This window comes from Bombus vosnesenskii, unplaced genomic scaffold (assembly GCF_011952255.1).
Source record: "Bombus vosnesenskii isolate JDL3184/JDL3185 unplaced genomic scaffold, Bvos_JDL3184-5_v1.1 scf7180000016261, whole genome shotgun sequence".
In the NCBI taxonomy this organism is placed as follows: Eukaryota; Metazoa; Arthropoda; class Insecta; order Hymenoptera; family Apidae; genus Bombus; species Bombus vosnesenskii.
The window spans coordinates 548308-565421 of NW_022884330.1; the positions used below are offsets into that span (position 1 = coordinate 548308).

The 17114-nt window shown below is 29.4% G+C and overlaps 4 protein-coding genes and 1 long non-coding RNA gene across 8 annotated transcripts; 2 read left to right on the top strand and 3 right to left on the bottom strand.

The window, feature by feature from the left end:
* Positions 1-353: 353 nt before the first annotated feature.
* LOC117241877 (protein eyes shut) lies at positions 354-5371 on the top strand. 2 transcript variants are annotated; one of them, XM_033508112.1, is made up of 15 exons: positions 354-553; positions 717-865; positions 1077-1187; positions 1257-1364; positions 1453-1566; positions 1677-2532; positions 2619-3078; positions 3162-3484; positions 3559-3769; positions 3845-3996; positions 4075-4211; positions 4283-4528; positions 4601-4801; positions 4891-5119; positions 5186-5371. In XM_033508112.1, the coding sequence occupies exons 1-15, from the start codon at positions 402-404 to the stop codon at positions 5280-5282; spliced, it is 3546 nt and encodes a 1181-aa protein (XP_033364003.1). In that variant the 5' UTR covers positions 354-401; the 3' UTR covers positions 5283-5371. The 2 variants fall into 2 exon arrangements, with proteins under 2 accessions (XP_033364003.1, XP_033364004.1); XM_033508113.1 differs by lacking the exon at positions 5186-5371 and having other exon boundaries at positions 4601-4856; positions 4920-5017.
* On the bottom strand, positions 4783-6741 carry LOC117241881 (ATP synthase mitochondrial F1 complex assembly factor 2). The gene is made up of 7 exons (XM_033508123.1): positions 6565-6741; positions 6228-6421; positions 6030-6140; positions 5779-5959; positions 5597-5712; positions 5230-5514; positions 4783-5019 (listed from the first exon to the last, which is right to left on the bottom strand). The coding sequence occupies exons 1-6, from the start codon at positions 6620-6622 to the stop codon at positions 5368-5370; spliced, it is 807 nt and encodes a 268-aa protein (XP_033364014.1). The 5' UTR covers positions 6623-6741; the 3' UTR covers positions 4783-5019; positions 5230-5367.
* A 336-nt stretch (positions 6742-7077) lies between these two features.
* LOC117241693 (integrin alpha-PS1) lies at positions 7078-14953 on the top strand. 2 transcript variants are annotated; one of them, XM_033507694.1, is made up of 18 exons: positions 7078-7516; positions 7764-7891; positions 8329-8352; positions 9072-9175; positions 9247-9374; positions 9447-9655; positions 9744-9948; positions 10040-10183; positions 10556-10697; positions 10796-11064; positions 11134-11359; positions 11441-11672; positions 11754-12150; positions 12246-12475; positions 12570-12802; positions 12882-12976; positions 13061-13190; positions 13267-14953. In XM_033507694.1, the coding sequence occupies exons 1-18, from the start codon at positions 7347-7349 to the stop codon at positions 13495-13497; spliced, it is 3297 nt and encodes a 1098-aa protein (XP_033363585.1). In that variant the 5' UTR covers positions 7078-7346; the 3' UTR covers positions 13498-14953. The 2 variants fall into 2 exon arrangements, with proteins under 2 accessions (XP_033363585.1, XP_033363586.1); XM_033507695.1 differs by lacking the exon at positions 8329-8352.
* On the bottom strand, positions 12137-12695 carry LOC117241694. The gene is made up of 2 exons (XR_004495099.1): positions 12555-12695; positions 12137-12466 (listed from the first exon to the last, which is right to left on the bottom strand). It is a non-coding gene; the product is annotated as an uncharacterized LOC117241694 (long non-coding RNA).
* Positions 14954-15233: 280 nt separating the features above from the next.
* Positions 15234-17030, bottom strand: LOC117241669 (post-GPI attachment to proteins factor 3). 2 transcript variants are annotated; one of them, XM_033507641.1, is made up of 7 exons: positions 16844-17024; positions 16480-16622; positions 16247-16399; positions 16025-16149; positions 15817-15950; positions 15528-15732; positions 15234-15462 (listed from the first exon to the last, which is right to left on the bottom strand). In XM_033507641.1, the coding sequence occupies exons 1-7, from the start codon at positions 16977-16979 to the stop codon at positions 15384-15386; spliced, it is 975 nt and encodes a 324-aa protein (XP_033363532.1). In that variant the 5' UTR covers positions 16980-17024; the 3' UTR covers positions 15234-15383. The 2 variants fall into 2 exon arrangements, with proteins under 2 accessions (XP_033363532.1, XP_033363533.1); XM_033507642.1 differs by lacking the exon at positions 16247-16399 and having other exon boundaries at positions 16844-17030.
* Positions 17031-17114: the final 84 nt, after the last annotated feature.

Genomic DNA, 17114 nt, shown 5'->3' on the forward strand with positions numbered 1-17114 from the left:
TATTATTGATGAATCAAATTTTCACGCAAGCGTATCCGATAGGTATTATCGTTTGTATAGTCCTAAGCGTTGCTAAGACTACCAAGTGGTCAACTACCTGCTACAAATACTAGTTAAAGTATAAAGCATATCTATATCGCATTCGGATAGTTATATCATTGAGAAAGTGTAAACCGATGGAAGTGGCGCATCATTTGCGATTCACGTTTCTTTGATCCTTTTGATAAATTAATTAAAGCATTGAGATACAAGAAATTAATTGATTTTGCCATCTATATTAAAATAATTGTATACATATAATTTCATAAATCTAAATCTTTTACGGGTTTTCGTATCACATAAAAAGTTTGGAATGACCTATAGCAAACATCTATGTGAAAGTTACGCTATTTTTATTCAGAATGCATTATAGAAGGGTGCTTACTGAAAGGTTTACGAAAGAGAAGATTCTTCTTCTGGCAACATTTTTTCTCTTAACGATTGGTTTTTCACGAGGTATAAATTGCAGTGGTGATCCCTGCATGTACGGAATTTGTTTAGAAGACGCGAACAGGTACATAAATAATTCAAAATAAAATAAACACTTCTCACTCTTTATATTTAATTTAAAAAACAAAAAAACAAAAAAACAAAAAAAAAGATTATAAATAAAAGGCGACTCTGTATAAGTTTTTAAAATTAATATATTAGTCATTCGTCCCGTGCATATAATACAGCACTTATTCTTGCTACTGTATCGACGGTTACACTGGAATCAATTGCGAGATCAATTGGAATGATTGTTGGTCGAATCCTTGCCTCAACGGAGGGACATGCAACGATGCTGTTGCAGCTTATAATTGCACCTGTACTGAAGGGTTTGTAGGTAATTCATGATTCCTTCGTTTACTTTTCATGGCATGTTTCGAAAACGACGCGTTGACGTGTTAGCACAGAGGGTGAAATTAAATGATGTTCGTGCTTCGATTTCCTTACAGAAAAATTGTAAAATTGAAATCAATTTTTTATGTTCGTATGATCACACAGATAATCAAATATTTTACTATTGTACATTATATTACGGTGTGCATTTTTAGGTATAAATTGTGAACAAAGATATAGCGAATGTTCGAATCAACCATGCCTGAATAACGGGACTTGCCTAGATTACGATGGTATTACCTGTCAATGTCCTGATGGATATTCAGGTATAGAAGCGTAAAAATTGGTACGCCGAAAGTTGTTCTATTCGATCTTACAATTTGTTTCTTTTTAAGGAGACTATTGCGAAATCGATGCTTCGGTTTGCAACGATACAATATGTAAAAATGGAGGTGAATGCGTGGAAGGACCTGGATTCTCTTTTTTTTGTCGCTGTTCGGAAGGTGTAATATTTTATTGAATAATCTAGGCAATTTACATTTTAATTCGAGTATTTAAATATACCGAAGATTAATTCTTTTTATTGCGAAGGTTGGACAGGTCGATTGTGCGACGAAGATATTGATGAATGCATCACATCACCGTGTAAGAACGGTGGTCTTTGCATTAACATTCCTGCTTCGTACACTTGTGCTTGTTTATTTGGTAAGTTGTAATTATTTATTATCAGTGATGATGTAGAAACTGAATTCATAATTTATAAAGAGTTAACTTTCTCGTATTGTAAAATGTTAATATTAAACCTTCTTCACAAGGATATACTGGTAAAGATTGCGATAAAGCCATCATACCGTGCGAAGAGAATCCTTGCGAAAATGATGCAGTATGCTTATTTGAAGACGAGCGACCAGTCTGTTACTGTGTACCAGATTATCATGGTGCGTTATGCGAACTAAAATACGACGACTGTGAGTCGAAATTTGCAAATTGTGAGAACGGAGGCACTTGTATCGACGGTATCAATAGCTTCACTTGTGCTTGCCCAACGTTCTACAGTGGACCATTTTGCAATGTCTACGATCTTCCATCGACTTTCTCTACTATCGAAGAAACACTCGAGACTGATAACGATCAAAGGAGTATTACTCTTACTTCTTTTACACCAAAATCATCGACACTGCCAGAAATCGAGACATCATCGTCAATTACTGCTTCCACGACAGTACAGTCTTCGACTTCTCTTAAAAGCACTAGTCGTCTCTACACAATATGGTACCCTTTTATAGAAACAACGTCTTCGACTGATAACAGTTTCAACTTTCTTAGTAGCAGTAGCGGTACCACCATTAGTAGCAACATTGGTGGTAGTACCACAGAAAGTACTCCGTTTGTTACCGATGTCTCGGCTGTGTATTCTGTTACAAGTAAGGAGATATCTCAAACTGAAACAGTCTCGTTAGAACCTCGAACATTTCCCAGTGTTTCAAGTGAAGTCTATTCGGTAACGTCGCCGATAAAAGTTGAGACGGAATATTTGACACAGAAATCGATTCACAATGAAACGACTACGACTGAAATTATTTATCAAGAGAACGGTGACAGGTTGTTCACGTCCACTGGCAATACGACTCCTGAAACTAGTAGCACGACGAGATATGTTCCAAGTACAGGGTAACAATAATCCATAAATCACGAGTAATTGTATAAAAATAATAGTATGCTAAAATGAACGATCTATTCTATTTTATGTCAATTAGGAATTATCCAGATGTAACTGCATCTGTTGGAAGAACGACAGAGGAATCTACGACGACAGAAAGTGAAAGAAATAATGGTTCATTCCCTACCGTTGCATCCTCCTCCAATTTTACAGAGTTTTGGCAAAATAAAAGCTCTGACTCGAGTACGCCAATAATAGAAGTGCCAAGAACTATACCTCAGACATTTACGGATAAGTGGACCTCTACAGAATTAACAAAATCTTCAAGTACAGAAGTGGAAAGTTCTACGTCCGCCTTCGCTAACAATATCTCTTCATCTGTAACAACTAGTAGCTCTGTAAAACCGATATACGATGAGAATACTACCGATAGCGACCATGAACAATTTTCAACTAAAACTGAATCACCAACAACTTCAAAAAGTACCATAATTCCTGAATGCCATGGAATTTTGTGTTCAAGTTCCACAATATCACCTACGCGCAATGATAGCGATGCGAGTATTACATTTTTTTCTTTCTTACTTAGAAATACATTTTTTGTTACGATGTTTACAATAGAGACATTATCTTTTTCTAGTGTAACTGTTCACGTCGTGAAGATTGTAAACCTGGACCAAGTATAATACGGGCGGCGTTTAATGGAAAATCTTACGCGAGACAACACGTTGATGTAGAAATTTCAAACGACAATAACGCAACGTTAAAAATTTTTGTCAGGCTTCGAACACGTTATAAGGATGGCATTATATTACATGTTTACTTCGACGATGAAAAATACGCGTTGGTATATTTGGAATATGGTTCTTTAAAGTTTCAATTCTCCTGCGGACTTGAAACTATGTTATTAGGTGAAATAGATTCGCCTATCGATAACGGGTATGAAGCGGATATTGATACGAGGTAAAATAATACAAAGACGATAATATATTGCTTATCATATCCATGCATTGTATTCGCTTACTTCATATATGCAGGTTTCAATATTTCATGAAAAATGAAACTAACAAATGTTCGGCTCGTTTGCTAGTAAATGGAACAACGGCAGTCAGTGGAGAACAAACTTTACCATTACGTGGAAGTCTTCCACGACATGCCAATTTACATTTAGGTGGTATACCATTGGTATTTTCTCACTATTTCGCTCATGTCTCTATGGGATTTACTGGCTGTATGAACTCATTGAAAGTTCGTCTTTCTTACATATGTATATGTATATTTGAAAGCATTCGGAAAATTAAAAAGCATGTTTTATTGATATAGATAAACGATATACCACGTCATTTCATCCGTGATTCCACAGAAACGTTTCAAATTGAAGATTGCACATCGTTTCTGTGCTTATCAAATCCATGTCAAAATTTCGGTGCGTGCGAAGAAATAAATGATGCAATACGTTGTAGATGCATAGCTGGGTAAGATAATTTGCAATTTATTCAACAAAATTTGGTATTAAAAAATATCGTCAAATAGGATATTATTTAATTGAATAGATATACAGGCCCATTTTGTGAACGTTCAACGTGCGATGAAAATCCTTGTGCTTTGGGTGCAACTTGTATTAGTTCACCGGGTACGGGTTTCGTTTGCGTTTGCCCACTTGGAACTCATGGGCTCTTATGCGAAGAAGGTAATATTGTTATAAATATACATATGTATCTCGAAAATAAAATATAATTATTTTTTATCCTACACTTCTAGATACTGTTATAATGCGACCATCATTTTCTGTACTTGTACCTGGATTCTCATCATACATTGCTTACGGCATTTCAAATTCTATAAAAGATGCAATGGAATTGAAATTGAAGATCATACCGCGTACTTACGAACAAATATCTTTGATAGCTTATTTAGGACAAAGTGGATCACGCCAAGATCTATCCGATCATCTTTCCATAACATATGTTCGTGGTTATATTATGTTAACCTGGGATTTAGGAGCAGGTAATACATCTTAATATCTTAGATATTTACAGATTTTTTAGCCCTGTTGAATTTCGTGAAAATATTCTCTAGGCGTTCGTAGAATATTTACAAACGTTCCCTTGAGTGCTGCAACAATGGCAGCAACAGCAAGTAAAAGTCATATAGCATATACGATTAGAATTGGAAGAAAGGGTAGGGATGCATGGCTTGCAGTGGATGGTATAGGCAATATAACTGGGCGAGTGGTTGGAACCATGACACGACTCGATGTATCACCAATACTTTATATCGGTTCGCTTTTTATTATTTGATAATTTTGTTTAAAAAGTTTATATTAGAAGATAGATGCAACATTATTTGTAAAAATTATTCCTGTTCAGGTGGACACAAATCAAAAAATTTTGAGTCTTTACCTCACGATTTGCCCCTTCATACTGGATTTTCTGGTTGTATATTTGACATTGAATTACGCACAGAAACTGCTATTTATCCAATAACCAATTCAAGTCCTGCAACAGGTCGTGGTGTTGGTGAATGTCATAGAAATGAATGCATTCGTCATTTATGCAAAAATGGTGCAGTATGTTTAAATCATGGAGCTACATACAGGTAAGTTAACTTATAGCTAGTATATAATCTTTAATATCTACATAAAATATCAATTAATTATTTCAGTTGTATTTGTACAAAAGAATGGATGGGATCTGACTGTTCCATACCAGTAGAGGCATTATCTTCTGTTGACCCATCTTCTTGTCGTACTTCAAACTAGTAAAAATATTGTTACTGTTTCATTTCATTCCAATACGCCATATGTACGAGTTTTGTACAAAATTTATTCAATTAATTTTTATAAATTAATCAACATTCTTGTTATCTATTTTTGGTTGACATGACACAGAATAAGAGTTCAAATGCACAAATAAGATAGCTGCAGCTAAACGAGCTTGTAAGTCATATTTATTTTGATCATGGAACCATTCTACAGAACCCCAATGAGAAATCTACAATAAAAAGTAAAGTAGCATTCAGCAGAGAAACATATGTTGGCTGTAAACTTTTTAGTATACAAATTGTTATACACACTTGATAATTTTCCTCCAAGCGTGATTGCCTTACTGCTTCCTCTATACTAATTACTCTTTCTGCTGCAGCTAGAGTAAGGATTACAGATTTGAGAGCATCGACTCCATACATAAAACCTACAAATATAATAGTTTGGTAACATTGATTGCATATTTGTATATATTAATAAGAAAATCATTTACCATAAACTGCACTATAATTGTAGGACATTAAGTGTCTTGTCAATATTGTTTTAGTTTCTGAAGATACAGTAGGAGCTTCTATACTCTGAGTTTTAACCAAATTCACCCCATATTTGTCACAAAACCATTGTACTAGTGGATCCCAATTTTCAGTTTGTATTTTGTATAATTCTTCATTTTCCTATAATTATTCTCTGTTTAATAAATGTCTTACATTATATAAACAACATTACACAATATAACATATTTACGTATGAGTGAAATAGTACTGTATCCATTTCCAAACAATTCACAATGTAATTTGCCATATCTTGCTTTGTATGATTGTTAGGATTATCTATTACAGTATTACACAGGGCTGTCTGTAAAATCGAATGTATAAATATATTAGATCTTGTTTACTAAATTATGTATTATACTTATACTTATAATTTTGAAGATAAACTTACTAGATGCATACTACTTCTATCAATAATGTTTTTCTGCATATCCCATTCTGTTGCTATAGCTAAAGCTAAAGGTTTGCTTTCCACTTGTAATATCTTTCCTTGTGGTGTTTTGAGCTTCCTTTGATCAAGTGTAATTTCAAATTTTCCATCACACAATAATATATTTGTTTTTCGATAAAATCTTCTAAGGGTGGCTAAAATATTTTATAAAAGCACATTATTTAATTTCATTCATAAAATTATTCTCCCTTTCATGTTTAGGAGCTTATGATACCGATATGTCAAAATAGGTTAAAAAATGCAGAAGGCTTTATAATTTAGAAAGATGTATCTTTACCCATATTTCTTACTATATTGAAGGTCATAACCAATTTTTTATGTCTAAAATAATACATTTTTACTAAATATTAAAAATCTGTCTGTCATAAATATTACTTCATCCTTTTAACATATAAGTAAATACGTTTGATTTGACAAACAATTCGTAACTCGTAATGCAACACGCAACTATAGTGCAATTCTGCTATTTGATATCGTTAGTTATCGATATTTTATAATCGAATCTAATCTGAATCGTTCTACTATTAATCGGTCTTTAAATCACATAAATATATATATTAATTAATTAAATCACATAAATGTATGTACATTCAAAGCATTTTTAATGATTTTTTAATATTAATTACAATGATAAAAATAAAATACAACAGAAATGTACTTAAGAAAGTAAACTATTTTATACTAATCTTGCTTAATTATTTATGCATAAATAAGAAACTTTTGGCATATATTTATACATATAGACATTTCATAGAATTTTAAACAATAAAAATTTTAATAAAATATAATTGTTAATATTTTTCCATTAAATATTGCCTTCTATAAAATTATAAAATATAGTTGTCACTGCCATTGAAAAAGCTTGTGTATAGATTGCGTGGGTGGATCTGCTAGATCCTATGCGTGTTTAAAAGGTGCTGATGAATGTTATAGTAAAAAAATCAGGAAAGTATATAAAAATAGTTGTAACGATAAGAGCTTGTACGAGGTCAGATATTATTTATACCTTTTTACCTTTATCATATTATATGTGCAAGAACGATTAAAGTTAACCACAAAATGAAATGTTATCAACTGGTTCTGATCGTTTTGAACGTATGCTTAGTGCACACATTTAATTTAGAACCAAGAATACCTGTTATCAAAAAAGGATTAAATGGATCTTATTTCGGTTACTCTGTAGCCGAACATCAAGAAACTTCCGACGATGGAACAATATCAAAAAGCTGGTATGTGCTACTTATAATATTTTGTTGTAATTAAAATTATCAAGAGAATGTATACATATATATGTATAATATAGATAACAATACATACTTATATGTATTATGTACAAAATATTGTATTGTTAATATTTTATTAATTTATACTTTTATCTACTAATTACATCACTGATATAATATATGATGGTAAGATAAGGCTTAGATAAACAAGAAGCATGCATTAAGAAAGCTTTAAGGATAATATCTGTTACAGGATGTTAATTGGAGCTCCTTTAGATCAAAATAGGCAACCAGAAACTAATAGATCCGGTGCATTGTGGCAATGTCCTTTAACAACATATAAAACAGATTGCACTCAAGTGATTACAGATGGACGATTAAGTATGTTTTTAATTTAAAAAAGTTCTTCAGAAATACTGATATAAACATCTTATTTATTGGTTATAAAATTTAATTCTACATTGTATTAAAACATTTAATTTTCATAAGCATATTGTATTTACTATACTAATGTTACATTAATAGAAGTATGTTAAAACTTGTTATATTTGAAACAAGTCAAAATTTAACTAAATAACGTATTGTTATCTAAGCTAATTTATATTTTATCAGTAAAATTATACACATATTTTTTATTTCTATGCTATAGTATTGTCTAAGTGTCATCTTATGTTTATATATGATTTTGGTGTAGTCATTGTGCATGTCATTTTTTTATGTTATTATTTCATAAAGTCATTAAGTTATTGTGCTTTATTTTATGTTATACATATAATAAGATTATTTTTTTGTTAAATTATGTGTTGGTTAACGAGCAGCAGAAGGGAGTCTGTATGACACAAGTAAGTTATTGAATGGTGTTATTTGAATGAGCAGTCATTTAATTTATTATTATGAATTATTTTATTGTGATTTTGTATATATATATATTTATATTGATATGCTCATTTTTATGTCAGCATGGCATTTTAAGTTATGATATAAAAATTATTTTATTGCATTATTTGTATTTTGTGATTCAAAGAATATTTTCTACCAAATGCACTATTAACATTTTCTGATATTTGCAACTATATTCTTACTAACTACACATCTGCATTTTAGAAGTACACAATTTATAGATAACACAAAAGAATAAAATTATGTATGTTCTCATGTGTTTTACGAATAATATATTTAATTATTGTTGCTTCTTAATAATCTTTCTGATATCTATTCTTTTTTTGCTATAGCATGAAATTTCATAGATAATTGTTTATATTATTCAGCTTTTATTTTTATTTTATTTTCTTTCCAAATTAGGCAGAATATTTTTATTTTATAATACATTCAAATATTTACCCATCTTCCTTTCCTTTACTTCTTTCACAATGACACAAAGTTATTATATAATATGAAACAAGAAAAGATTACTAGGTAATTTGAAGACATAAATGACAATAACTTTACTGTATGAAGTTTCTGACAGGAAACATTTATGTTGTAAAAGGAATACCATGTATATTATACAATTATTTATTATCATTACCAATCGTTTAATAAATTGTTTTCTGCATTTTAGATCTTGAATCTGATGATCTAATACCACCAGGTAATGATGAAATTAAAGATAATCAATGGTTAGGAGTAACAGTACGCAGTCAAGGCTCTGGTGGCAAAGTAATGGTATAAATTTCATCATATTTTACCTATTAATACTATTAAATTGAATATAATTTAGTATAATAAATTTCTAGGTTTGTGCTCATAGACATATTGTAAAAACAGCAGATTCTCAATGGGGTCAAGGGCAATGTTATATATTGACACAAGATTTGAAATATCAAGATTTAAAAAAACCTTGCTCTGGAAAACCTACCAACAAGTAAATTCATTTAATAATTTTTACAATTAACGTTTTTGAAGGAATCAATCAAAAGTTATGATTCTATTTCAGAGCACATGAACAGTTTGGATATTGTCAAGCAGGAACCAGTGGTGTCCTTACTTCGGAAAATCGTGTCGTTATTGGTACTCCCGGCCCACATACTTGGAGAGGGACTTTATATCTCTTTACCGTTTCAGATGAATTTTTAACTAGGGATAATACAGTTTATAATGCTCCAATGCAAGATTCTTCTCCTGTTAACAAATATAGTTATTTAGGTAAATATTTCATATGGTAGTATGGTATTTGATGATAATAAAGTTAGTTATTGTACAAGTAAGAAAAACAGAACAAATCAATTTACAGGGATGTCTGTTACTGTGGGTGATTTCTTTGGTACTGGATTAGCTTATGCTGCTGGAGCTCCGCGTTCAAATGGTACAGGTCAAGTTGTTCTACTTACGCGACGCGATTTTAAGCCAGATATGGATGTTGCTCTTATTTTGGATGGTGAACAATTTGCTTCAAGTTTTGGATACGAAATTACTTCTGCAGATGTTAATGGAGACAAGTATAATTCTTTATATATTGTTTCTAAGCACATAATAAGCATATATCTTTTTTAATTGCATAATTACACTTTTTCACTTTTTTGCTCTTAGAGTTGATGATCTTATTGTAGCTGCACCTTTTTACTTCAATAAGGCAGAAGGGGGTGCAGTATATGTGTATACTGAATTACAAAAAACTTACAAGAAACGTGAAAAAAGTAAACCTATTAAACTTGTTGGGCGTGAAGAATCAAGGTTTTATTTCCTTTTAACTTCGCATATATAAGATGTCCCAGTATATTTTATAACTCAAAATAGATAAGGAAAGAATGTCATATAAACATATGACATTGTATGCATTGTTAAATAGTTATAACAAAAGAAAAACAGTATACGAAATGAGCGGTAACGAACGTGAATTACTATGGCTCAAAGTATTCGTAGCTTAGGAATATTTGCGTTTAGTAACAGCCAGAAGATATCATAATACTTTTGATAACATATGTTTATATGACACTTTTGTTTTATTTTGATGTATAAAATATGCCGACTACGTATGACTGGATAAGATCGGAACACTCTATAGAATTGAATATACAACATTAAATAAGTATAATTTAATTATAGATTTGGATTTGCTCTGACAAATCTGAAAGATTTAAATAAAGATGGATATGACGACATTGCTATTGGAGCTCCATATGAAAAAAAAGGAACAGTATACATATATCTTGGTTCAAAGAATGGAATAATCACAGTACCATCACAGGTACTGTTACATTATTATCTACAATATTATGGAAATAAACTAATTTTCTATATTTATGTAATATACTTTCTTATATTGCGGAGATTTGTTAACTTTAGGTTATACATGCAGAAGATATGCCAGAACCATTACAAACATTTGGCTATTCACTAAGTGGTGGAATTGATATGGATCAAAATGGATATTTCGATTTATTAGTAGGAGCTTATGAAAACGACGCTGTAGCACTTCTTCGTTCGAAAAAAATCATTGATATTACGACTTCTATTCATTATTTAAAAAAAGATGGTACATTTCAAGAAAAAATTGAGCCTATAGATCCTAATAAAGTTGGGTGTCCAGAAGATCCAGATTCAAACCATACCTGGTAAGTATGATTTAATAAAATTTAGAAGTAAGATTATTTTCATATAAAATTGTAATTAATTTGTTACAGTTTCTCATTTGAAGCTTGTTGTGAGACAAAATCTTTAGTAAAAGAAGAAGATATGCAAAATCTAAAATTAAATTATTATATTGAAGCTGAAACTTATACTGGAGTTAAAAAATTTTCTAGAGTTTGGTTTGGAACTGGGTATTCTCATTTACATTACGTTAATCGTACTGTTCATTTAGATACAACAAAATTGAAGCATTGTCAAAAAGAAATAGTTTATTTGAAGGTATATTTTATATATTATAAATAATATTTTTACCAGAGACTCAATGTCTTCATTATAAATATGTTTATTAATAATCTTTAGGAAAATACACGTGATATTCAATCACCTATTAAATTCCGCTTAAATTACTCATTAATACAAGAAGAACCAATTATGCCAGCTGAAGGAGAACCTTTACCTGATATAAAGAATTACCCTATATTAAACCAACAAGAAGCTGCTCGTGTATTTGAAGCCACCTTTCAAAAAGATTGTGGTAATAATGATATTTGTGAAAGTGATCTGCAAGTAAAGGCTCGATTAAATCTATCAGGTATATTTCTGAATAACTAAAATTACTGAAATATTAAATTAAAATACATTTATGGAAATTATTAATGTGCTCAATTATTAGCTTCTTCGGTGAAACCAAATTTCTACGAACTTCTTCTTGGTGAAAGAGACGAAGTTGTGGTTGATGTGAACATGTCTAATATTGGGGAATCTGCATATGAAGCACAATTATTTATTGTTCATTCTCAAAGTTTAAATTATATCGCTAGTAAAAGCAATGATTCTGCAATCTGTAATTTATATAATGCGACTATAGTAGGCTGTTCTATTGGAAATCCTTTTAAAAAAGACAAACTAGTAAATATACAAGTAAGATTTGATCCAAAAGAACTAGAAGATAATAAATCACAATTGGAATTTGTAATATTTGCAAATTCCACTTCAAAAGAAATAAAAGAAAAAGAACCTATAAGATTACAAGCTACAGTATTGAAACAAGCAGAATTATCAATTAAAGGGTAACATTTATTTACAATTATATATCAAGAAAGAATGATAATGTAATACAAAATCAAATCACACATTAATTATAAACAAATGATTAAAATTATAGGAGTGCGAAAATTCAGTGGGCCTTTTATGGTGGTCCAGTTATAGGTGAATCTGCCATAAAACATTTAAATGAAGTAGGACCGAAAGTATCGCATGTGTACGAAGTGTTCAACGAGGGTCCATGGAGAGTAAGTAGTTTAGAAGTTCACATTTCGTGGCCTTATGAGGTTGCGAATGACAAAGCCCATGGTAAATGGCTTTTGTATTTAGAAGAGCTACCAACTGTACAAGGTAAAATTTCTTTCTATACTAATTTAACGTGTTTTTATATCTTATTTAATATTGAAATATATGCAGTATATTTACTTACTCTATAACTTTGTAGCTTTAGGTGATGGTGAATGTATATTACCATCAGGGCAAGTAGTTAATCCACTAAAATTGCAAAATAGTATAAGCTACGATGATATTGATGTATTCCAATCTGTAATATCTACTCCTCCTCCCTTGCCACACAATCATACTAACCACATGAGGACTAGACGAGATACAGAAAAAGTTGTTAATACACGAACGATCATTGATAAAGATGGTCACAGACGTCAAGTAGTTTCAATGGTGAGTAATTTATCAATTTAAAAGATATCTTATCTTGGAAATATAATAAACACTTAAAAACTATCATTAAATATTATAGAATTGTAAGGCTGGGACTGCAAAATGCTTTGATATTACATGCTTTATATACAATTTGCAACGAAAACAGGAGGCAATTATTACTGTTAAAGCAAGGTAATGTTTAATATTTTTTAGTTATACAAACATGTTTTTTAAATAAATTCTTTATTTGCTAAATGAACTTTTTCATATGTTTAGATTGTGGAATTCTACTCTTGTAGAAGATTATCCAAAAGTAGACGAAGTAAAAATTGGTTCTAATGCAAAAATTGTTATACCACCAAATGTTGTAATACAACAAGAAAATTTAAAAGATGATTATGCAATTGTGAGTATAATTGTAATTATACTTTAATGTCATGTATTTGGCATTTTTAACTTCATAATTATATTTTAATATCTAGGCTGAAATAATTGTATATCCGAATCTTCTTGATCACCAAGATGGTGAACCAGTACCACTATGGATAATCATAATAGCGGTTGCAGCAGGTTTGTTATTATTTATCTTAATTACTTTGCTTCTCCGAAAACTCGGGTTCTTTAAAAGACGGCGGCCAGATCCTACTTTGTCAGGAAATCTCGAGAAACATAGAGAAGATAATCCAGAAAGTGAGGCATTATTTAGGCGCTAAACATTTATAACAGAAACATTACAGATTATTGATTGATATATACTATCTTATATACTTACATATAAAGTACTTACAATGAAAATTACAGCAAAAATTAATTCTTTAAAAAAGAAGGAGAAGAAAAAGTAGATTAATGCAAAACATTTGGTATCCATATTGTGATATATTGACGTATTTATCCATATAATTTTTTTAGAAAAGCACAAAAATTTATAATGTTTTATATGTACTTACTATCTATTTAATAACTACATCAGTAGTTATATTTTTCAATAATATTTAGGCCATTGACTTTTTATAAATCTTTTTTTAACTATATACTATTATCAAAAATCTTTATGAAATTATTCAAAATATTAAAATCGTAAGAACATTACAAAATATAAAGGTTACTTTGCGACAATAATGTTATTTAATTTGCACATTTATACAAGCGCACAATTGAAGTATAGAAGAAAAAAATATGTAAGGAAAACTATACAATTTAATTCTACATTTTATACAATTTTACATTCATATAATGAAACAATATCTATTACAACTAAATAGAAACATGGTATAAAATTACTTTCAGTTTTAGATATGAAAGATGCATTTATTTAATATTAAATATTTCTGTAAGCTATACAGGAATTATTTGATACATTTTATAATAAGACTGACTTTATATAAAATGCACTTTTTGTTTTGCAAAATTTGTACAATTTCTTTTTTATTAAAAAATTGACAATTGCAAACTAAAAAAGTCATAATAAATGCAAACTTGCCATTAATTTTGTAACATAAGATTATTAGAACAAAGATACTTAACTCTAGAGTTCAATGCTAATGAAAAAAACAGACTCACATTGTCTTCACACTGTGACTTAAAATATATGAGTAATATATTTAATTATATTACATTTACATAAGAAGGATTAAATTCTTTAATCTTATTTATAATATAACAATTTTTAGAGGTTTTAATTTGTACCCATAATGGGAACTTATTTCTTTAGAAGTAGTGTACAAAATTATTAGGTACATTATTACATTTTTATATTAAATGTCAGCAATATACATATGCATATGTACTATTAAAGCTAAAGAATGTTTAATGTAACGTGCCTTTAAAATATTGTATACATCTTATTGATTGTTATATTATATGTATACTACTTGTTACATATTAAGGTATACAAATAATTTAAATGTATACCGGGTACTTAAAACCTATTGTTCTATCAATCGGTCAATGGTTTAATTAATATAAACATTATGCAATTATATCTTCATATTACAACACATTCCCCAAAGTATTTATATGTTTTCCTGTATTAAATAATAAATGCAATGAGCTCTGGCTGTATTAAGTCAGAACTAATACCTTGCTCTAAATTCATATGTTAACACTAAAATGTCTAATATTTAGTATTAATTACATTGCCAATGACAGCTAATCCTGCCATGTTACACATTAATATTTACAAAAACAAGAAGTAGATTGAAGAAATGTGTTCAATGATCTTTTAACAGATAATCATTCATATCAATCTAAAAAAAATGTGTATTACAAATTCATTGTATTTATCATTATATTTTAAATTTCACTTTATTATAAATTATAACTTGGATATGTATATATATAACTTGGATATATATATATATATATATATGTGTGTATAAACAATATCTTCAAAAAAAGTAATAAAATATATATACTACTGATATATTAAGTAGTACATGAAAGAGATATATTTCTGTTTTGTAAATTTCATTTAATGTTAATAAAAAATAGCATTTTATAATTAACAAAAAAATACGGAATAATATTTACTATTATGTAAAGTAACAATGAAATAACACTTTAGTACCTCAAAAGAAATACATGACTAGTAATGACATTACTAATGTATATGATGATTAATATTTAATATTAATTTACTATAACACTTACTCAAATAAGAACAATCTGCCATCATGAACCTAAAAATTTTATATAAAAATATATTTAGAATGTATTAACATTGTACTAAATAAATTATACTGACCTATACAACAAAATTGTAAGAGGAACTGTGCTGGCATGCCACAAAGAATGAGCATCAAGTATCCAAAAGATTGGTGCAAAATCTGCTACTTCTAATATAGTAACAAAAACTGTTAATATATTAAACCAACCAATTAGATAAATATAAGATAATTTTTTGCGATTACGGTGCCACCATATCATTGTTATAACAAATGTTAAAAAACCTGTAACATTACGATGATTAGTCATAATTTTTAATTAAAAAACGTCTGATTATTGAAAGAAATACAAATACTTCATTGAATTACCTATAACTATATTAAATTTCATATTATAGTCATAGTTAATGTAACCAGACCATAAATGGGATAAATGTGAATATAGTGTGCTAAGGTATCCACATGTAATCACAGTAAATAACCTCTTATTTTTATAAGTTATTCTAAAATGTATAAAGAGATATCTTTAAAATGTTTTTATTAATATTCTATTCTATCTAACAACAGTATAAATTACCTTAGTAGCATACAATACAGTAATGTAACCACCATAATAAATGCACAGGAATAATCCATTACTTCTGTGAATGGAGTATCTCTTGCATGAAAAATAGATGACCAAAACCACCCGTGCATGCATACCTGGAATTAAATTTTTTAAAATTTACATAAGAAATATTTATATTTATATAAATTATATAATAAGGGAATTATATTTATATAAATAACAGATATATACCAGACTAAAATAAGTCCATATGTAAAACATAGGATAAGTACATCCATATTTTCTTTTAAATTTCCAATACATAGTAATATGAGCATAAAAATTTAATATGGAAAATACGACAGAAGCAGGTTCTTGACAGCCAAAAATACGAATAAATGGCCACTAAAATAAAAATCAGTTGTTTATAAAATTTATATTTTACTCTATATTTATGTATGTTATTATTATTAAATGTCACATACCTTCCCATGAAATTGAGGAACTTCTAAACCATGAGATGTAAAATGATCCACTGTCTTCCAAGTACAGCTGTAACTACAATCTTCCTTACAAGACCAAAATAATAACCTTAATGATAAGGAAGGTAGTACCTTAAATCTATGATCTGTAAAATGATCAGTTAACATCGGTATATACATATACATACTGTACATATAATAATACATGATAAACCACTAAAAAAATATTTTCTTTATTGTTATCTTAACTTTCTAGTTGGAAAATACTAAATTTGTAATAACATTATTAATCATAATTTTTTTAAGCTTTTGTCACAATTTACTATGTTACTCAGTTTTTCCCTGATACATTATTGAAAATACGTACCATTATCGCAATTATCATTATGACATTTTTCAAGGCACAAATTGTAAAACTGAGATCTATCACCTATCGAACCATCTATACCTTTTACTAAAAACATTTGAAATGCCAAAATTGACAAACATTTTAATTTCGACATACTACCCGTATGCCGGCCACAGTCATATACTAACTTAATTACACAGATCTGATAACTCCCGTGGTGGGGATAAGGTTGTAAAGTCGTAAGGTGTGCTTTGCAAATCGGCCGCTAGCCATAGAGCGCTATAATCTA